Raw genomic sequence first — 21,800 nt, 5'->3', positions numbered from 1 at the left:
GGTTTCCCACCAAAATGAAAGTGACCAATGAAAATCTTCTCCTTTAAACAGAATGGGAGGGAGAGTGGGGCACAGTTTCACACAGTGGGAACCAAGCTAAGGGAACATACACTGGAAAAATTGACCTGATTTCCTTTAGAAATTCAGACTAGGACAGTGTAGGGAGGATTGTGGCCTAGCTGGATTTGGGAATGCCAAACCCTCTGGTTTCCTCTCAACTTGTTCTTCAGTTATGGGAACTATATGATGCACAAGTGTGGTGTGACTGTTCATAGATACTACGTTGAACTAATGATAGTGAACTAATGATAGAGATCTTAACTATTTTTTATTTCTTATTTTGATGAGAGTCTCAATGAGGAGTGCACATCAAAATTATCAAGGAAGAATTTTGAAATAAAAATCTCTGGACATAGAACCCATGGTTTTTGGTTCTTTACCATAAATTCCATGAGTGATTTTTCAGGGTTCACTCCTTGGTTAATTGTCCCTACTTTAAATAAACCAGCATCTGATATAAAATCGGTTCACCAGTTCATCAGACTTAAAAGCAAACAAGAAAGACCAGTATCCAAAGAAAAAGAAAAAAGGAAGAAAGAATAGTATCATCTTCTGAATGTACTGAATTCCTGTTTTGAGATGGTTCACTTCTAAAGGCATTTATTCCTAAGTAAACTAAAAGGTATGACTTGGAGACCAAGTGGCAGACAGCTCATCCAGGACATGAACTGCAAGTAGGCAATGTTCTGTTAATAATGCCAGCATCTGTTCTGCATTTTCAACTGGAAAGCAAGTATTTCCCATCTAACTCCACCAATTCAGTCTTTGGAGTACTAATAAAGGCTGTGACAGATTCTCTCTTTCCACGCCAATGAATTGGGTTGGCCCTTTACAATCACTAAGATTAATTTACAGAAATATTTAATAAAAATCTTTCAAGGAAAAAAAGACCATGAGATGCTTGTGGATTGGAGCATTGGGCACATGCAGCTAACATCACATCTATGCCAATGGCCATTTGCCATTCTGTTTTAGGTCTACATCTGCTGCTGCTTAGCAAAAATTCCATTCACAGCTGTCCAGATGAATCAAATGTCCAATTAGCATTTCTTGCTCGGTGACAGGATTCTGCCCAGAACAAAAATTTTAAAACAGAAAGCACAACAGAACAGAAACTTCTATTCATATTCTTGCTGAAAACTATACTCTGAATTCTCGGATGTCTTAGGAAAAAAAAAAAACTTATAGGAAGCTAACAAAGTCCTTTAACAATGTGTTTTTTCCCTAGATGCAGTTAAGTTCAAAGAATTTCAGTTCATTATATGCATGCCTTCCTGATGAAAAGCCTCAGTCTGTTCTTTCCTGTTCCTCAGTTCTAAAGACCATCAAAATCATAAGTTTGCCATCATGCTACAGATGGAAGATGGAGTTACCTTCCACTAATAAAACCAACTCCTGTTTTCAACTTAAATGTCTAAGATAATAGGAAAATGAATTCAGACTGATCTTCTGATTTTCCTCAGTGGTGATAACCAGAATTTGTTTTGTACTTGTACGTTCAAGTATGCTAAGGTACTTGGCAAAATAATGAATTCCAACTCAAAAAGACTAATTGTAGAATAGCCCAAAATCTACTCATGTCCTCCATTGTTAAAAACCTTTTCAATGGTTTTCTTTTTTTTTTTTTAAGATTTTATTTATTTATTCATGAGAGACACAGAGAGAGAGAGAGAGACAGAGACACAGGCAGAAGGAGAAGCAGGCTCCATGCAGGGAGCCCAATGTGGGACTCGATCCCAGGACCCCAGGATCATGTCCCGGGGCCAAACGCAGGCACTAAACTGTCCCATTCGATGGTTTTCCAATCTCATGTAGAGAGCATAATTTAGCTTTTAGCTGTCTCCACACTCATTGTGAGCCTGTTTCGTCTTGGTTTCCATGACCCAGACACTGGCCTAATTTCAGTTCTCTCTTGCTCAGTAAGCCAACTTCTTCCCTACCGCTGGGCCTTTGCACATACTGTTTCCCCTGAATACTTCCCCTACCTCAGCCTTTTAGAGTTTTACTTCCTGTGATAGTCCTTCTTTGATCATATCTATTTAGCCCCCATCATCCTCCTATTGTAAAATCTAATTCCCTTCTTGGTTTCTTTGTAGCATTTATGATAGGTTGTTAATTTATTTTTTTATTCCTGTACTTATTTTATCTATTTATCTATTTATCTATTTAGCCCCCATCATCCTCCTATTGTAAAATCTAATTCCCTTCTTGGTTTCTTTGTAGCATTTATGATAGGTTGTAATTTATTTTTTTATTCCTGTACTTATTTTTGCCTTTATCTCCAACTAGAAGGATGATCATAAAAGCCAGAGCTTAAGTTATTCTTGTTCATCATATCTCCACTGCCTAGCACAGTGCCTTTTACTTAACAGCATCTCAATAAATGTCAGGAATCTTTTAAAATGAATGAGTGAATGTCTGAATTCATGAATGAATGAATGTGAATTAATGTATTAGCAATGTGACCAAATGATCCTTTACAAAGAAAAGGATATTTTTCTTTTTTCAGTCATGGCTAATGAAACTATCTTAGGAGGTCTTTCTAAATTAGGGCTTTTTTTCTTTTTTTTCTATAAAGAGGAAAACTTTCAAAGGGACTTAACTTCCATAATAATAACTGCCATTTGTATAGCACTTTGTAGCTCACAAAGTATTTCCTTATACTTAACCATTATCATCTTCTCTATATTAGAGGAGAAAAACTAAACATAGAGCTTCTGTACCTTCTTAGTTTCCCAAGATCACAAATTAATAAGGGTTAGAACTAGGGCTCAAACTCAGGTCGAAAGGTACTTAATTTACTGGTCTCTCCTCCCCCTGCCCTCCTCCCAGCCTCATTATTCTTTCTGTCTTGCAGTCAAGTTACTCCTGCCAAAGTCTGGAGATGATTTTCAGAGGAATCTACCCTGAAGGAGAAATATAGTTTGATTTCAAATTTGATAGAATGTACAGCTAAATTAACTTGCCGGAGAAAATCCATTTTCTAGGAGCAGTTTCAGCATACACTTTTAACAATTAACAAACATAATGCATACATTAAAAACAAAAACAAAACCATTTTTAAAAAGACAATGGAAAAGGCTAAGTCAACAGAGGCCACGCTCTGTGCCTCTAACTCAATGGAGAGTCTGCTGCTCTCTATCTTATTAGGGATGGTCCCAGGAAGCAGACTCTCCGATATTTTTTTCTCTCTGGAGACAGTTGTATATATACTTTGTCTAATGGAAGTACCCCTATAGTTAAAATTGTTCCATTCACTGTCATTTCCCCATGCCAAAGTTGATTTTTATGACAAGCTTCACTGTTCACTTGCAGCCCAGATGTTACCATGGCAGCGTATAAGCTGTGGCTGCAGAAATAAGCTTCCCTCCAGTCACACGGGTGTTTAAAGCAGTAATTACAAGAGCAATTTTTAAGGCAGCTCTGCTTTATTATATTTTTACATAATGATGGCACTGTTTTATCTGAATAATAAATTTTAAAAGTATGATTTTTTTATTATTATTATGTTTTATTCAAACAATAAAGATCAAAATTAAGAAAGAGAAGGAAAGAAGAGAGAGAGGAGGAAAGGGAGAGAAAGCGGAGAGAGGAGAGAAGAGCTACGTTCCAGCATCTTGTGTTATTAATGAAAATAAATTTAAAGATCCATTTTCTTTTTCAATATTAAGATGCCTTGTAATTACAGTATTTCTCATTACCATCAACTTCCAATTCTGTTCTCAGCATGCCTAAGAAATTTGAACATATTCCAGGCAAGAAGAAGGCCAGTCAGGATGTAACTGCTAAGGTCACAGTGAAGAAAATATTCACAGCAGAGACAAGGAGGACCAAGATAAGCCTCACTAGGAGATCTACTCTGTCTGTATTTGCTCCATCGGCAGTTTTTCTCTTTTAAACTTTTGAGTGCATAGCCATGCTGCAAGAGCAGCAACACAGCAAGGCTGGGTATGCATAGACGCTCTTGACTGCTGTCACCAAACAGAACTTGCTACAAACCTAATATGTCATCATATTCAGAGTCCTTGTTATGCCGCAGGATAATTAGCACAAATGGTAAATATTTCACATGAAGGGGGAACGACACATACTTTGTTGAAGCAAGATGTTGCTCTTTTTCTCTTGGCCTTCATTCTTCAGTGTCATTTTGAACCAGTGGCAATCATTTATCTTTAACGTATCTAATATAAGTAAGACACATAGATGTGGTTAGACATACACATAAATGATGACAGAGAAAAACAAAACAAAACAAAACAAACAAATGATGACAGAGTCAACTCAAAAGCTAAGACGATTCTGTGCTCCAGACACAAATCCTCTTCTCCACCATGACCCAAATCTTGCTTTTCTCTTCCACAAAACAGCCCTTTCCACATTCTGCTGTTGTGGTTCTTCAGTTCTTGGGAATATATGATCCATTTTTATACAATTCTCACCTCTGGCCCTGATCTCTTAGATACCGGAAAGCCCAAGGAAAAAGCAAAGGAAATCTAAATAGATACTGCATATCAGGACTTGTGGTAGGTGCTTTTGCATGGATGATTTCATTTAAATTTTTTGGGAATATAACCAGTCTGATGTTGTACATTTTTGTAATGTACATTGTATATTTTTATAAACACTGAAGTTGAAATTTAAAGAGTGACTTGTTTAGCTTACTTAACAAAGGTAGTGAACCTGGCCAAGAGTTCAGACTCCAAATTCCATGCTCTTTCCATAGCAACACACACAAACACACACACAAACACACACACACACACACCTCTTGAGTATAGGGTTGTGGATAACCTCTGCTGTTCAGGCTGAGAGAATGTAATAAGCATTGGTTATTTCTGACCAACATCTTATCCCTGGGGATTCTACCCATCTCCTGAATGGATAATTCCAATGGAGCTGGAAACAATCGATTCTTTTCTAATCATGCTTCAAAGTCTAATCCTGGTACTATTTTCCTCCTCCAAATCTGAATGGTCCAGAGGGTGGGCATAATAGCCAAGGAAGGTCAAGAAGCATTCATCTCTGGAAAGTGGTAAATGGACCATAGGAAGAACCTTCTTTCCACTGAGTTTGCTAATCTAGAACAAAGTAGTTCTGGAGCTGCTGGAAATTTTATTTGCTGACTTCATGAAGGAGCTTGTCTGCTGTAGTTGAGAATAAGACAGACCAGATGGGATGTTTTTCCACTTTCTTATACTTTTGCATGTATGGTTCTCTACATCTAGAATACGTAGTTTGCATTTCCATTCAAAAAGAAAAATTATATAGCTCGCTCCTGTCTCATCTCCACTATCGATTCCTTGAGGAGCTGTGTCCTCTTTATTTGAGTTACTTGCCCCTACTGTATACTCGTGTAGCATCTTGCACTCACTCCTGTAATTGAAATTATCTCACAGCACAGCAGTTACTGTTTGCCATCTTTCCCACCCTCAAAATTATGAACTCCTAATAGTGAGTGTGTCCTGGTTATCATCGTAGTCACATCAGTTAGGAATGTTGACAGGTACATGAGAGATGCTCAGTGGTTGTAGAAAGGATAGATGGTAGGAGACCTTGGGTAAGATTGAAAATGTTTCTTAAGCTCCAGAAGGTGTTGAGAATTATCCTTCCCAACCAAATAGAGGAAAAATTAGCTTCAAATTTTCTGAAATTCCAAATTCTCTGAAATTCTCTGGATAAAACTAGAACACAGAAAAATTATAGGCAGATATATTTTAGCACAAGCTAAGAAAGAAATTTCTACTGGTCACATATATTCCCAAATGGGACTATTTGACAAACTCACTAGTGGTATTCAAGTAAAGGCTGCTATAATATATGTTTCAGAATTTAGGTGATATTTTTCCATTATTTTTTTTCTTCCATTTTTTTCTCTTAGGAAGCTAGCCCTAAATCTCTGTGGTGCCTTTTTTGAAAGCAGTCATTTTCTTTCTTTTTTGATTGGTTTCAATAGTTTGTCTTTGATTTTTATCAGTATTACTATGTTCTCTATAGATGTGAGGGGAGTTTTTTGTTTATCTGCTACTTATTATGATTAGAGTTTATAGCACTTCTTGAAACTATGATTTGATTTTTTTTGGTCATTTTTGGAAAATCTCAGTCAACATCTCTTCAACATGCTTCTGCCCATATTCTCTTTCCTTTCTTTCTAAGACTCCAGCTAGATATATGTTAGACCATTATACCGTGTCCCTATATGCTCCCATTTTTATTTTTTATTTTTTTAAAGATGTTATTTATTTATTCATGAGAGATACAGAGAGAGAGAGAGAGAGAGAAGCAGAGACACAGGCAGAGGGAAAAGCAGGCTCCATGCAGGGAGCCTGATGTGGGACATGATCCCAGGTTTCCAGGATCACACCCTGGGCCGAAGGCAGGCACTAAACCACTGAGCCACCCAGGGACCCCCTGTTCCCATTTTTAATTCTATTCTCTCCTTATATCATTCTGGATGTTTTCTTCTGGCCTATCTTCCTTTTCACTAATTTGCTCTTTAGCTGTGGCTAATCTGATGCTAAACTATTTAGTTCTTAATTTCAGTTACTATATTGTGCATTTCCACAGTTTATATTTGCTGCTTTTTCATAGTCTCTAGTTTCCAGCTGAAATTCTCTGTTTTATCATCCCATTTCTTGAACATACTAATCACAGTTAATTTAAAGCTCATAGCTGAAAACTCCAACATCTAGATCATCTGTGCATCTGTTTCTATTTCTTCTATTTTGTTTGATTCTCTTTTGTGAATTCTTCTCTCTTTGCCTGACTCATTATTTTTTTAACTGAATTATAAATATTGTGAGTGAAAATTATAGAGAAAATTCAAGGCTTGAAAAGATGTTATCTTCCTCAGAAAAGACTTGATTTTACTTGTTAAAACAGTTATAGATGTAGACCACCTTAATCACCTGAATCCCTAATAGCTGGAGTTCACTCTTTGAGAACTAGGATTAGTCTATTTCAGACTAACTTTGTTCCTAAAATATAGATCTTCAAAGATTCCAACTGAAAACCTTGGCTTTCTATGTATTAGGAACAGTATTCCTTGATGGACTCTGTACTCAATTTTTGGCAGCACCTCCTTCATATGAATCAAAACAAAGTAATCAATCTCTCAGCCACCAACTGACACAGCTGGACTCAACTCTATGGGCTCTCCTTTCTCTGAGTTTTTGCCCTCTCAAATACTTATTGCTTTCGTATCTCTTCAATACCTTCAAAAAGGTAACACACACACACACATACACACACACACACAAACATACAAATACACATATAATATTCCAGAATGTGTCTATTTATATCTATATCTACATTTACATATCTTGCAATTTTGGTAATTTTCCAATACTTTCAAAGAGAATTTTTAAAAAGAAAAATAAATAAATAAATAAATAAATAAATAAATAAATAATTAAATAAATAAATAAATAAAATTTTATCCAGGCTTTCTAGTCATCCTAATGAAAGGATTTGTTTGAAAAAAGTTAGTGTAGCACTGCAGGAAGTAGAATCTTGCTTTAGTATTTGTATGGAAGGGTGGAGTTTCACTGGATAAATCTTAAACTTTATCTGGAAGAGTAAATGCAAGAAAATAGCCAAGAAACATTTTTTTTCAGTTAAGAATAATTTGTCTTTATACTATAAAGCTTTAGTAATAAAACTGTATGATACTGAGATAAGAATAAACAAATGGATTCATATAAATGAAAAAATAAAATTGTTGGCTATACTATATATTTGTTATGTATTATATATAAAGGAGGCATTTGACCTCATATAATATTAATGCCAGATGAATTAAAGAGCTACAGATTCAAAGAGCCATAATATTGAAGTAGATTAAAGAAATCCTTCCTAGGTTAACACACAAAGTAAAAACAAATTAAAGATAGTCGATATTAAGTAAAACTTTTGTAGGGCAAAAGATACCATTAGTAGTGTTAAGAGGTAAACAGATAAGCAATAAACTGGGAAAGATAAATGACAGACATTTATGTTTATAGACATAGATTCAGAGAGAGATATATATCTGTCATATATATATTTCTTCAGTCTGTGTGTATACATGTTCATAGAGAGAGATACAAAGATAGAAAAACAGAGAAAAAACTCTAACATTTTCAATAAAAAGATAAATTATCCTATAGAAAAGTAAAGTGAAGAGATAATTTACATAAAAACAAAAATTTTTAAATCTATTTGAAGATGCCCAAACTCACTACATTAAAATATCTAAAAATAATAATAATAGTAAGGTAGTTTTTTAGTATTTCAAACTAACAAATATTTATATACATTCTTGGCAAGGGTGTGAGGAGATAGGAGCTCTTATGTAGTCTTGGTGGGAAGATAAATTGATGCAAATTTTATGGAAGACAATTTGGCAGTATTTACCAAACTTTAAAATATGCATATCATTTCACTTCTAGGAATCTCCTCTACAGAAATATTGGCACTTGAATAAAAGGAAATATACTGAAGCATTATTTCTAGCAGTATAAAATTGGAAACTATCTAAATGTCCCCCATGTAAAGGAATGGTTAATTAAATTTTTTTGCATACATTAAATAGCATACTATAAATCTATTTAAAAGTACAAGGCAGTTCTAGACTTACTATCACGGACTATATATTGAATAGTGAGGAAAGCAAGGTATAAAAATTGTATAATATGATGCCTTTTTAAAAAACTCTACTGCTGTGATTATTACGTATATGTTATGTGGGTGTATTGGTGTGCATGTGTGTGACTGGCTTATTATGTGACTTGAAATCAGTAACCAACAGAAAATAGCTGTGCATTTCTTTCCATGATCTCCCCTTCCCAGTCATGATAACTACAACAGGCATCTCTGTAGCCTCCTTTCTGATCACTTGAAGATAGAAAATATAGCCATCCTGAATCAAAACTTCGATGTCATATCCAATTAGAAACTTCTCCACTTTACCAACACAGTCCTAACCATAGGTTGGAGACCAATAACGGGGCAGTAAAGGAGGGGGGAATGTATATTCTTATACTCTTTCTTCCTTTCCCCCACCCTTACTGATGTCTCCAACAGGGTCAAGTCATGGTAAAGGCAGTTTTCAAGGAAAGAGCCAAATGTCTTATGTGGCCACTGCTATGATAATCCTATGTCAATGATCTCTGTCCAGGAAGACTCTCTCATGTAGGTTTCGTATGGAGGTGTATCTGGGAGTTCTTCGGAAACACTGATGGGAACCTTCAACATAACCCAAGGGAGTCACTCTCCACCTGTCCCCCTTTAACCTCTTACCCCACAACCTCTTACTTCTGGGGTCCCTGCACCCTAACAGGCCACCCTTTGGAGAGGGCTCCAGTCTAGTGATTCTCCATTTGCAAAGCTCACACTTTCTTTTCCCACCATGTACAACTCACCAGACTGCTGACCCTCTCCAGGCTGTGCCATCCCAGGCAGCCTCAGACAGACTCCTGCCCTCAGGCTCCTTCCTGAAGGAAAGTAGTCACCAGTCACTGTGTGCATACACACCCCAAACTTCTACAGATGCACTGCAGGTTCTCCTCAGAACCCTCTAGCCTTGCTTCATGTCAGTGCCCCCACCCAGTATCCAGCTCCACAGGCATTCAACCTGGGAGTCAGGCCTATTTCCTTTCTCACCCTCATGAGCCATTCATTCATGTAGGGGGCCACCTTACTGGGCCTGAAATAAAAAAGAAAAGCCAAAGACCTCTCTCTCTACTCCTATAAATTACTTTCAAGTTAATTTCTAGCTACTTTACACAAGCTTAATGGTGATGTCACTGATCTCACTTTGCTTTGTTTCAGTAAATTCTCTGTGGGTGGGTATTGTGCTTTCTCTTTAGAATATGGGTCATATATACCTATTGTCTTCATCTTTGCTGCATTAGCTGAAAATCCAAAATAATAAGAAATACCCCATTTAGCATCCTGTCACATTTATACCACATCTCCCCTCTGCTGCATGCAGATACATATATGTAGTTTGTTTATGAATGGAACAAGATGTAGAAGGATACCCACAAACTGAACACTGATCAGCTTTGCAGTGGAATTGGGGAACAATATGAGGGTAACTTTTGCTTTTCACTCTGTATTTCTGTGTTATTGACTTTGTTTAAAATGAGCATGCAATTCTTTTGTAACTTCAAAAACAGTGAAATAGTGATGATAGTAATAATAATAATAAAATATTGATAATATCTACCATTTTTAAGTCTCAAAGTACCAGGCTGTGTGCTAGATGCTTTATTAACACTATCTGTTTTAATCCTCTCCACAGCCCCATCAGTATGCCCTCTTGATAGATAAAGAAACTGAGACTCTTTGAGGCCAACTTGGCCGAAATTCTAAACTGTGCTGGGTCTAGAAGCCAGTGTAGTCTGCCTCTAGAAACCCAGGCAACTCTCCTGGTATGTCCTCATCCTTCATAGCATTTAGCAGGTGAGAAACACTCAGTGTTGCGTGGGGCATGGCACAGCTGCCACCTCATGTCCAGACCCAACTGAGGCACATCTAGTGCTGTCCTCTTTTTTTTTATATTTAAGATTTTATTTATTTATTCATGAGAGACACAGAGAGAGAGGCAGAGACACAGGCAGAGGGAGAAGCAGGGTCCATGCAGGGAGCCTGATGTGGAACTCGATCCTGGGACTCCAGGATCATGCCCTGAGCCAAAGGCAAACACTCAACTGCTGAGCTACCCAGGGATCCCTAGTGCTGTCCTCTTAACTGACAGAGGAGCAATGGTGTGGAAGAAAGATCTGAGCTGGGGAGTAAAAGACCCAAACAAACAAGCTGAGCTGAGAGTTTAAGCTTCTCTGAGCCTCGCTTTGCTCATCTGTGCATTTGAGACAAAAAAAACCACTTACCTCGCAAAGTGAGGTGAAGGCTCAGTGAAACAAATATGGCGAGCACACATCTTGCTAACCAGGGTCAGTTGTTTTTAATCAGTAGTTCATTGTTCCTAGTAAAAAGTGAGCAGCCTGGGATCCATGATCAGCTATTCTACACTCTTTCACATCTCCTGCTGATGCTTTGGACAGTGCTACAGACTGAATATTTGCATCCCCCACTCCCAAGCCCTACACCAAAATCCTACCCCCTCCAATTTAATGGTACTTAGGAGCAGGCCTTTGGGAGGTGCTTAGGTCATGAGAGTGGAATCCTCATGAATGAATGGGATTAGTACTCTTAGACCCCAGAGAACTCTCTCATCACTTTCACCCTGTGAAGACAGCAAGTCCTCAACAGACACTGGATCAGCTATTGCCATGATCATGGACTTCCTAGCCTCCAGAACTGAGAGAAATAAATGTTTATAGTTTATAAGCCACCTAGCTTATGGTATTTCTTTATAGCAGCTCAAATGGACTAAGACAGATGAAGCACATTACATTAGTGTTGTCCTGCAGGTCATATCATGGGCTAAAAGACAGCTTTGGCTTGCTGAGAACATCGCTGTCCATCCCACCATTCCTCTCTTCCAACAGGATTCTCATTGGTGTCAGTCATAAGGTCTTTCAGATTCCGTGGGATTTAGGACATCATTAAGAGGCAGGCTGAATGTGAAGTCTAGACTGCTCGCTGGTGGTGGGTAGGTTCACAACATAAGTTAGGGTGTAATGTTTGGGAGGTGTGCATGTGTATTTGATAGGGAAGAAAGATGTGAGGTGAAAAGGGTGGAGGTCACTAATGAAACACAGATTATCTCCCAAACATGCTGATTCCTGCATCTAGAATATTTACTGGTCAACATTCAAGCAGTAGAAAATGGAATCACTGACACACTGTATAAACCTAAATTTTCTAATGGCAATCTATGTTATTAAACCTATAATGAGAAAAAGTCTGAACAGAGGAGCAGTCTAGCTTATTAAGCTATTTTTTGCTCTATTTTTCATTTTATAAAGAGATTCAAATTCAAAGCCTATACAACAAAGAAGTGCTCATACCCCTTTATGGAGTTATGTTTGTTTTATTTACTTTAAATTGGGCTTAAATTAGGCCTCAGAAGGAGGGAATTCATTAAAATCCCAATATGTGATGTTGGCAAGTTGCCATCTTAAAGTCCTGTATTCCTTCCTTTGATAGGATTCAAAGGGAAAATCATAAATGCCAAAAATAAAACTATGGTTGTGCTTGATGTGCCAATTATAATGTTTTCATCAGATTACAAAATCATAAAATTAGAAAGATAAGGAGGAAAAAGATTAATTCTTGATAACTGCATATCTTTTTCCTCATTTAAAATATACATAGACATTGTGTACATTATGTGTATTTTCTTCTAGAATCTTTCTATGAAGATACCCACAAACTCACAAACACACATGTATGTTGTAAAATTGGTGTCATACATTGTGCAGAAATTTGTATCCTGCTCTTTTCCACTTAATCTTATATCATTCCACTTAATCATTATATCATCCCACTTAAACTTATATCATTCCTGCCATGGAATGCTATTTTAAAAGAGGATTTTTTTTAAATGGCTAAATACTACCCATCATAGATTAGGCATAAATCATTCATTGAAGAGACCCTATCACTATGCCTGTAGGGGCTATTTCCAGTGGGTCATCATCCTAAATCATGTTATGAGCAGTAGCCATGTTTAAATATAAATTTGGAATCATGTATCTTTTTAGATTCTTAGAAATAAAATTTTTGTAGTCAAAAAGTGCACATTTTAAAGCTTGTGGGATATTTCTTGTGAAGTGCCCCCCATGATATTTGTTATTGTGTGACTCCCATAAGAGGGGACATGGGCCAAGATTTCACCCTACCTTCATCAGCCTTAAGCATCATTCATTTCAATCGTGGCGATTTATGTGTGTCTTTTCATGTTTTTATACCAATGTTACTGTTTGTTTAATTAGAATTTTTTCCTTTTTTAAATTTAGGGGTATTCATCCTTCATTCTGTTTGTTTGCAAATAGGTTTTCCAGTTTGTCATACACATTTACATTTTGTTTTTGGTGTTGGTGACAAATGGCTTACATTTTTCAGTAGCTAGATATAACCTTCTCTTTCAATGATCTCTCCTCTTGCTTTTATGCTTGCAGTCCTCATCTGTCCCTAATTAGTTTACTATCTGCCAATGCTTTATTCTGGTTTTTAAATTTTTAAAAAATATTCAATCTATATAAAATTCATCTGCTGGGAACTATAAAATAAAGATCCAATTTGATTTTTTAAAAAATAGATTTAATTATGTCAAATTAGTTTTTGAATACTCTCTTGTTCTGAGGACTAAAGTGACCAAAGACTTTTTAATTATCTCAGAGAAGCCTGAAATGTCATAGGTCCCATCCTGGATTATATCCAAAACACTAGGAAAGAATTCATTTTTCAAATGGGTATGCAGGAGCAGTGGTTAAGAACAGAATCAGGTTATTTTCCATTATACTGTTCAGATGCTGATGTTCAACATGACTGTTACAGTAAACAAGGAAAAAAGAAAAAAGTCATAAAGGGAGTCAAGCAAATAAGAAGAGTGCAAATCATGCCCCTATTAAAAAACCTATAAAGAAGATTAAGAGAAATTAGTTTCTGAGCAGGCTTTTTGCCCCCAAGATCCTCATTTAAATAGTAGTATTAATTATCAGGCCATAAAACTCAATGGACACAAAGAATACAACCTTGTAAAATTTTTCTCTGACTCGTTTAATACCTAGCCAGAGCCTTCATTCAGTCTGATGTAGAAAACATAAGCTATTAAATCAGATAAACTCAATTAGTTGTGATTTTTTTTCCCCAGGCACTTTAGGATAAGATTTAATCAATGTTCTGCTCATCTCACCCTCAAAGTGCCATCCAACTTTGAGAGGGACTTTGGTGGATGTAGTGTCTGGTCTACAGCTTCCCTCCCATATCTGATAGAATTTCTTGGGGTGTAAGGCACCAGGTATAAACTCTGGTCACTACCTTGGGTCCCTTCTATATCTGCAAGCATATGCTCCATTGTGCCTTGTCTTCAGAGAACAGATCCACAGAGGTCACCTTCCTCACTCTGATGGCCGGGCTCCTCCTGTAAGTGATCCCCTGTCAGCCACTCTGTGTCCTTCTAAGAGGCATGTGGAACTTTTGGCTATTATCCTGTGCCTCTCAGTTGTCATAAGTGCCTGTTGGGTGTGGGAGGTGGGGGAGGAGGTGCTATCTTGAGCCCTTTCTGCTTAGACCTGCCCCATCCCCATTTATGCTATAAACTACTTTCTAAAGTAGGTGTAAAAGACTTCTCTGAAGCATTGCTACCCATTCAGGATTTATCTGGGGAGCAAAATACAAATCTCCTCTTCTCAGATGTGCTCCATTCTGCTATCGTGGGTCTCTTTCATGCTGATTCAGGGGCAGAGTAAAAGGGACAGATTCATCCCTGGGACTGACTGGCAGCTAAGCTCCCTTATCCTCCCCTGAAGCTCCTCTTCACCCAGGCTGTCATCTTTTTCTATAGAAAGTTATGTAGGGAATTAACTCTATATCTGGCTTCCTTCGGAGTTTTAGCCTTTGACAACAAAACAAGACAAGAAAACAACCTTATCTCATGCCTCCCCTGCAAAAATAAAAGGGCTTCCATTTTAAGAGTAGTGCCTCTGCTCTGAGTTTCAAGAGTCTACTTGGATTTTTTTTAAGGTAGGATAGAAAGAATTCGCCTTTATTCTTTCTAAGTCTCCTAGCAGTGTTCTCTTAAGCACTTGATGCTGCTGAGTCAGTGGAAATAGGATCATGGTGGGAAGGAGGGAACCAAACCTTACTGAATATTTCTAAGTTTTAATCTGTAATGTGTGTGTTTCCAATCTCCAATTATCTAACAAACATCACCACATGTACACCCACTTCCTCTCTGCTCAGAGCCAACGAGAAGGAAGCCAGCCATTCTACAGTTTCCTGAGCCAAAGGGTGGGGAAAGAGACTCTACAGCAGACATGTACACGTCCATTAATGACAGGTGCACTTCAAAGTGACCTGAACTGATGGAGGTCAGTGGGGGAGATTTCTTCCAGATGTTTGCTCTCCTACATCAGAAGTACCCCCAGCAACAAAGGGTGGAAATAAAGGCAATCTTACCTGAAGGGAACTACTGTTGGGACAAGAACCAGATTTAAGCATCCAGAAAATTATTTGTTTCCATGTAGTTTTACTTTTATATTATATTTGACAATATGTAATGAATGACAAAGAAAGAAATTCTATCCCCATGGGCCCTACAGAGTGGACAGTGAACACATTTTAACCTTGTAGTTAAAAAAGCCAGATTTATATGCCTCCAACCTGAAATGACTTTGGAATTGTCAGAAAAGTGAACTGGGGAGAACAAGGCCCCACCTCTGTTCATTAATCAATTTGAGGTGTCTTAATTAAATTCTCCTCTGAGCCCCAAGAAGGTGAAGAAAGACTATAAGGTATAACTTGAACAAGACTCTCCCACAACCACAATATAAGTAGGAAGAAATAATGTCTGGATCTTTCTGACATAAAAGGAGAGAGGATTATTTCCCTGTCGTGCATTCTCTGTTTAAAGGACTAACATGTAGGAAAGAAACTACATTTATTTAGGGTTTTTATTCCACACACACAAAAAATAATAAATAAATAAACAGAATTAGGCTTAATGTCTGGAAAGAAAGAAATTTCATGGAACGCCTGGGTGGCTCAATCGGTTGAGTGTCTGCCTTTGGTTCGGGTCCTGATCCTGGGGTCCTGGGATCGAGTCCCACATGGGGCCCCCACAGGGAGCCTGCTTCTCCCTTTACGTGTGTCTCTGCCTCTCTCTGTGTCTTTCATGAGTAAATATATAAAATCTTTAAAAAAAAAAAAAAAGAAGAAATTTCACATTAGCATCCAGTGAGGAAACAGAAACCAGGGAGAAGATAAGAGGAGAGAAGTATAGTCACTGCTAAGGGTACAAGCAATAATCCATAGTGGTTTGATACCACATCCCCAATAGAATCACTGGTCCCTAAATTCTCTGGTCTCCTGCCTTCCCCTCAAAGGTCCTGGGAGGGATGGGGTTCATTCATTTGCTTCTTGCTGCTGGCTTGTCATTCTGTCATGCTGTGACCTCAGTTTGCCATGTGGTGGCCTCAACCATCCTCTTGGCCACCTCTGCTACATTCTTAAACTCAGGGCTGTCATTATCCTAGATTGACCTTCTCACTGCCAAGGACATAAGGGAAGGTTCTCTCCCCAGCATATTATAACTTCTTTACAAGCAACCCCAAAGAGTGGCCTGGCTTTTGTCATTTTCATTTGTTTGTTCATTCATTCATTCAACATGTATTCAATAAATGATTAGCAGCTACCACATGCCTGGCATTGGGCCTGAAACTGGGGTAACAGTGGAGAAAAGATGATGATGGTCACTGACTTCGTGGAGCACATGATCATTGCAATGCTGTAATTATCTTCCTTTTCCAAAAAACTTCTGATAATCTCAAGTTCAGAGAAACACATGAGGTGGTACTTCAAGGCTCATGCTTGAAAGAATTCATTCCCACCAGTGGCCACCCAGTATCTCAGAACCTTCTTGTCTCTCCATCTGGGGATGATCTTCCTCTTCACTCAGGCCTTTCCCCCCTACTTACCTTTCTTAAATATTTTAATCCCCACATCACACAAACCTACTATTGATTCTATTTATCACCATTTTTTCCCAAGAGGGGTAGAGGGCCATTATGAAAATGAAATTTCATCAGCCCAAGTTGGTCAGTCATGCTGATTATATTATATTCAACCTACAGATGTGAATACTCATATTATAAAAATTTATAAGCAATGAACAGTGAAGTTCATGGTCAAAATAATAAACAGAGGGTGCATTTGGTATTTTTCACATAATTTTCCTCCTAACTGAATAGTAAGGAACCTATTCACAATTTTAGAAAAGAGTGACAAGATCACTTTTATACCCCCCATCCTATACAATGTATTTACGATTTATGGGGCTTTGGAAATGGGAGTACTTAAACAGAATTAGGGTAAATTATAATGGGTCTCCAGCTTAGTGGGAAAAGGTATCCAGTTAGTTTCTTTACACTTTCTCTTCAGTGCTTTTACCTTCCCTAAAATGCTGCTTTGCAGAAACAACCTCCATTCCCTTTCTTCTTAAAGGATATTCTGATAAAAATATAGTTAGGTAGCCAGAGCTATAATTTTACCTTGTACATAGTGACATACTCTACTCATGTGGTTTAAGACATTTGTGGGTTGTTTTTTTTTTAAGATTTATTTATTTATTTTAGAGAGAGAGAGAGAGAATACAACCAGGAGGAGCAGAGAGAGAATCTCAAGCAGACTCCCTGCAGTGCAGAGCCTGAGGCAGTGCTCGATCTCACAATCCTGAGATCACAACCTGAGCCAAAAATCAAGAGTCAGACACTTAACCAACTGTGCCACCGAGGAGCCCCAAGACATTTATGCTTCTGAGCATCATTCCCTGAGATGGGGAGGCTGGATCATCTGGTCTCCTGATGACAAGTCAGGCTCATTCCTCCTATCTTGAGAATACTCCTTGTAGATATTATGGGAGGTAGGTTTTATGGTGGGGGTGAGTGTGTGTTCAGAACCGAGAAGAAATTGAGAACGATTTCTCAATTTTTGCAATGCAGGCAGGACAAGGCCTAAACCATCATAAACCTCTGTGAAATTTTAATCCTCTACACTGTCATTGACTCACTTACTCCTGTGATGAGAGGGTGCTCATGAGGTCAGTAAAACTGACTAAAGATAGTCAAGCAGAAACAGGTTACCCAGGGACCTCAGAGGAGTAACAGCTGTGAATAGGACATCCCAGTAGTAACAACAAAAGAGAAAACTGGCATGACTGTCTTGAATGCGCAGGTGTAAAAATGATGCCTAGAAATACCCTAATTCTCTGCAGGACTTTACTGACTAAAGGCAGAATCATCTGAGTGGAAGAAACAATGAAATACACCTGAGAATTCTGAGTTTGTCAGCAAAATCAATGCAGAAATATGATATGGAAGATTTTCCTGGACAAGGGGAAAGCCAAGTTGATCACACCCTAATAGATATCAACCCTGCAAAGGAAGACTATGGTGATAGAAAGGGGTTGGTCAGCCAAAAAAAGTATAGATAAATGAGGATTAGAGAGGCAAAACTTGGCATCCTGTGCCCAGTCTTACCCAGAGGAGAGAGACCATACATCTGGAAGATTTACCACAGTCTGTATATCCTTCAAGAAAGGATATACAGTGAATTTGTTAAGAATTTGTTAAGAATGTCTCTAGTGCTGGATTAACCTAGTTGGAACACCAGGACCCTAGCTTACCTACCTACTTGCTTATTTACTTACTTATTGTCTGGAACAAGATACTTAAATTTTCTGATTCTTGGTTTCTTCATATGTAAAATCAAGATAATATTAACAGTTCCTTGTTGCTCTTTCTTTCTGAGAATATGATGAGACTACATTTCCCAGCCTCTCCTGAAGTTTTTGGGGTGACCAAGTGACCAACTCCTAGCCAATAGTATATGAGCAGACAGAATCTGGAACTCCTCCGGGCTTGACCCATTAAAAACTTCCTATTTCAAACTTCCTCCTCTTTACTTTCTCATTGGGTAGATGCAGTAGAGCCTCTAATATCCTGGATACCCGAATGTCTGTGTGGAGCAGAGGTCTTTTACCAACCTGGAACCACCTTAGGCTATGTGTATGATGAAAAAAAAAATTAAGTTCTATTGGGCAAACCATTATTCCTTTGGAGATGTATTTGATACAGCAGTTAGCCATCTAAACTAGTACACCATTGATTATCCTGTTACAACATATAGGATAGTGCCAGCACATAGAAAGTGCTTAAGTTTTGTAGCTTATTGTTTCTTATTCTTGGCTAGACAAAGCTTCTTTGAGGCTGGTGAAGGCTTTAAAATGGAAATTGGTAAGTCAGACTCAGCTGAAGTTTGTTTTTTTCACTTGCTATATTAGCCAAAAAGCACTACATGGACCATAAGTGAGATGATAAATATGTGCTGGCATGAGTGAACAGCTCTCCAATGCCTTCCTTTTCAAGTGACATACTCGAGATGGGGTGGGCTCAACAGCCTACACAGAGTGAGGGAGTCGTCAAGTCAGAAAAGCCTAGAACTGCACACTCATTGTATTCAATAGCTTGGGATTAGGTGAAGTGGAGAGAGAGGCTACATCAGATCATGTCTATAACATGTCATTTGAGCTTAGGTTTACTTTTACTTTTTTTCTGAACCACAGTTATGTAATGTTCTTCCTTCCATATTTCATTCCTACCACTCCACTGGGTCTACTAAAGGTTTCATCACAAGAGGACCACTACTGTTCTTCTGGCTTTCCTTGCTCTCCAAATTAACACATATTCTGATTAGCTTTCTTGTCCTTTGTATGTTAAAACTAAAGCCTAGGAGTGAGGACACAGCATTGGCCACAAGAAAGGAAATCCATATTACACATAATATATTAACATGATCAGGTGTCCATCAGCCACACAGTTGTCATTCTTTATTCTCCATCCTGCTTATTTTTTTCATGACATTCATAGCTATTTAAAATTCCATTTTTTATTTATTTGCCTACTTATTTATTATGTGCCTCTTTCCACTGATGTAACTCTATGAGGATAGAGACTTTATCTCGTTTGCTGCTCTAGCCCAGTGTTCAGAATCAGTGTGCCAATCTCCAAACAGATACAAAGAAAAAATTTTTTCAAGTGAATAAATGAATTTGCTGAATGAATGTATGTTTGTCATGGGTCAAGATTCCTGGATCTGTTCAATTCTTGAGGACTGATCAGAGTTTCTAGACCAACAAAGCTAATTACTGGGCCCCAGATTACTTGGGTCTGCTACCAAGGTCATGTTACTTTTTGGGTATGTGTCTGGGTATCCAGACAGCTGGAATCTTCAGGCAAAGTGACTCTAGAGAATAATAAAAATATTTGGGAATGAATATATTTGGGAATGGAAATTTGTACATTACCCAACTGGAGATGAATCTAGCTTATTGTCACTCTATTCATTGCTATTCATTATTCTCCTTTCTGGTGTCAAGAAAAGATTAGAGCCCTTGGGCTTACTAAGCCTGGAGGGGAAAATGCTGAGAGGAGATATAATCTGCTCACTAGAACAAGTCTTTTTAAATTCATCTCATGTCTTTTTTGGTTAGGGTCATTAAACTGATGGATCTGGGGAAATGTTCTACAATAAAGTGTTTTATGCGGTCTCTCAGGTTATCCTCAGAGACAAGAAAGGAGGTGGTGGGAAGTTGGTTGGCCTATGATTGAATGGCAATCCCTGGAGGATGCAGCAGGGATCTTTGGTGATGGATTTCAGTGGATTTGGTATGAATACCTGGAATACACAATGATCAAATCTATGTATCACAGACAGAGCTAGAATAAGAACTAACACACAGGTGACAGAATCAGGTCCCACAAATTTCTTATTGAGCTGTAAAAATGGACCAAATATAGCAAGACTGAATTTAAAGGAGATAAGTATCAAGGCATGCACTTGGGTTCAACAAATTAATCACATATTCCACCCAACTCAATTCTTTTAAATTGACCAAACCATTCCCAAGCTACATAGTGAATATCCTGGAAAACTTAGTCCCTGACATCTTACAAGAGCGGAAGTCTAGAGTCCTATTTCCCAAGGTCACAGCTAATTCATTTTTTGACCCAGTCTGTTACCACTCCATTTCTTGACATTGGTTGAATACTTGCCCTTTGGCTCTGACCATGAGCTCCCCTCTGCTACTATGATCCTATTTCCCCTGCTTTGACCTCTTCTGGTTTATACTCTAGCACCTTTGAGCCCAGTCTCCAGGACCCATACCAGCACATTCTCTGAACACAGAGAGTTTAAAGACAGAATGCTTGAAACATTCACCAGTCTTGGTACACATGAGGAAAATGCGGGCCCTTTGTTTGTTAGAAGTACAACACAAATGGTCTAACCATGAGATAGGTTAACAAAATATCAACTTGAGTCATTTTGCCATATTCATGGTGCCAGAAGTTAGAGAGGTTGTTGCCACTCTGTCCACTCTGTGATAGTCAGACCACATCTTGAGATAGGACCTGCTTTTATGTGTTGAACATGATGGTGTATCTTGAGAAAGAATGGTGAGAGCGCTTGAAACCATATCTTATGAAAGAATGTTTCCCCCTTTATTTCCAGGGAAGAAGAAAAAGAAGGGAAGAAATCCCTTTCATTTTACAAAAGCAAAACTTAGCTGAATACAAAGATATGCTCAATGCAGAAAATGTGGAGAAGACAGATAAGCATAAAAGTATATGTATCTTCATTTTTTCCCTTTCTTTCATCTTATGTATATATATATATGTATATATGTATATACACATTTATGATATCAATTCATACTTTATTGCTACCCTTTTATACTTTATAATATATTAAGATGTTTTGACCATGAGAATAATATTACTCTATAGTAGGTTCATTGAAGAATGCATGTGAAAACATTTTAAAAGTATAAAGAAGGGATTTTTGGTTTTGAACTTTAAGAAAATACCATGTATAACTCATGCTAATTTGGATGTTTTTTATTTATTTATATTTATTTTTTTATCCTTTTATTTTTTTAAAGATTTTATTTATTTATTCATGAGAGACACACAGAGAGAGGCAGAGACACAGGCAGAGGAAGGAGAAGCAGGCTCCATGCAGGGAGCCTGATGCAGGACTCGATCCTGGAACTCTGGGATCATGCCCTGAGT

General features: G+C 37.8%; 1 protein-coding gene across 22 annotated transcripts in view; it reads left to right on the top strand.

Moving 5' to 3' along the window:
- The window catches only part of STXBP4 (syntaxin binding protein 4), a 214,435-nt gene extending 192,957 nt beyond the window's left edge, over nucleotides 1–21,478 (top strand). For 10 of the 22 annotated variants that reach the window (XM_072779947.1, XM_072779966.1, XM_072779967.1 and 7 more), the window contains one exon: nucleotides 21,241–21,470. In XM_072779947.1, coding sequence (XP_072636048.1) covers nucleotides 21,241–21,299 — 59 coding nt within the window. In that variant the 3' untranslated portion in view covers nucleotides 21,300–21,470. Of the gene's footprint in view, nucleotides 1–21,240 lie in introns of all 22 variants that reach the window. The other 12 variants (XM_072779955.1, XM_072779952.1, XM_072779953.1 and 9 more) reach the window with 6 other exon arrangements.
- The last annotated feature ends 322 nt before the right edge of the window (nucleotides 21,479–21,800 follow it).

This window comes from Canis lupus, chromosome 16, assembly GCF_048164855.1.
Source record: "Canis lupus baileyi chromosome 16, mCanLup2.hap1, whole genome shotgun sequence".
Lineage (NCBI taxonomy): Eukaryota > Metazoa > Chordata > Mammalia > Carnivora > Canidae > Canis > Canis lupus.
Note: the sequence above shows the minus strand (reverse complement) of the source record. Positions and strands in the feature narration are given on the sequence as shown.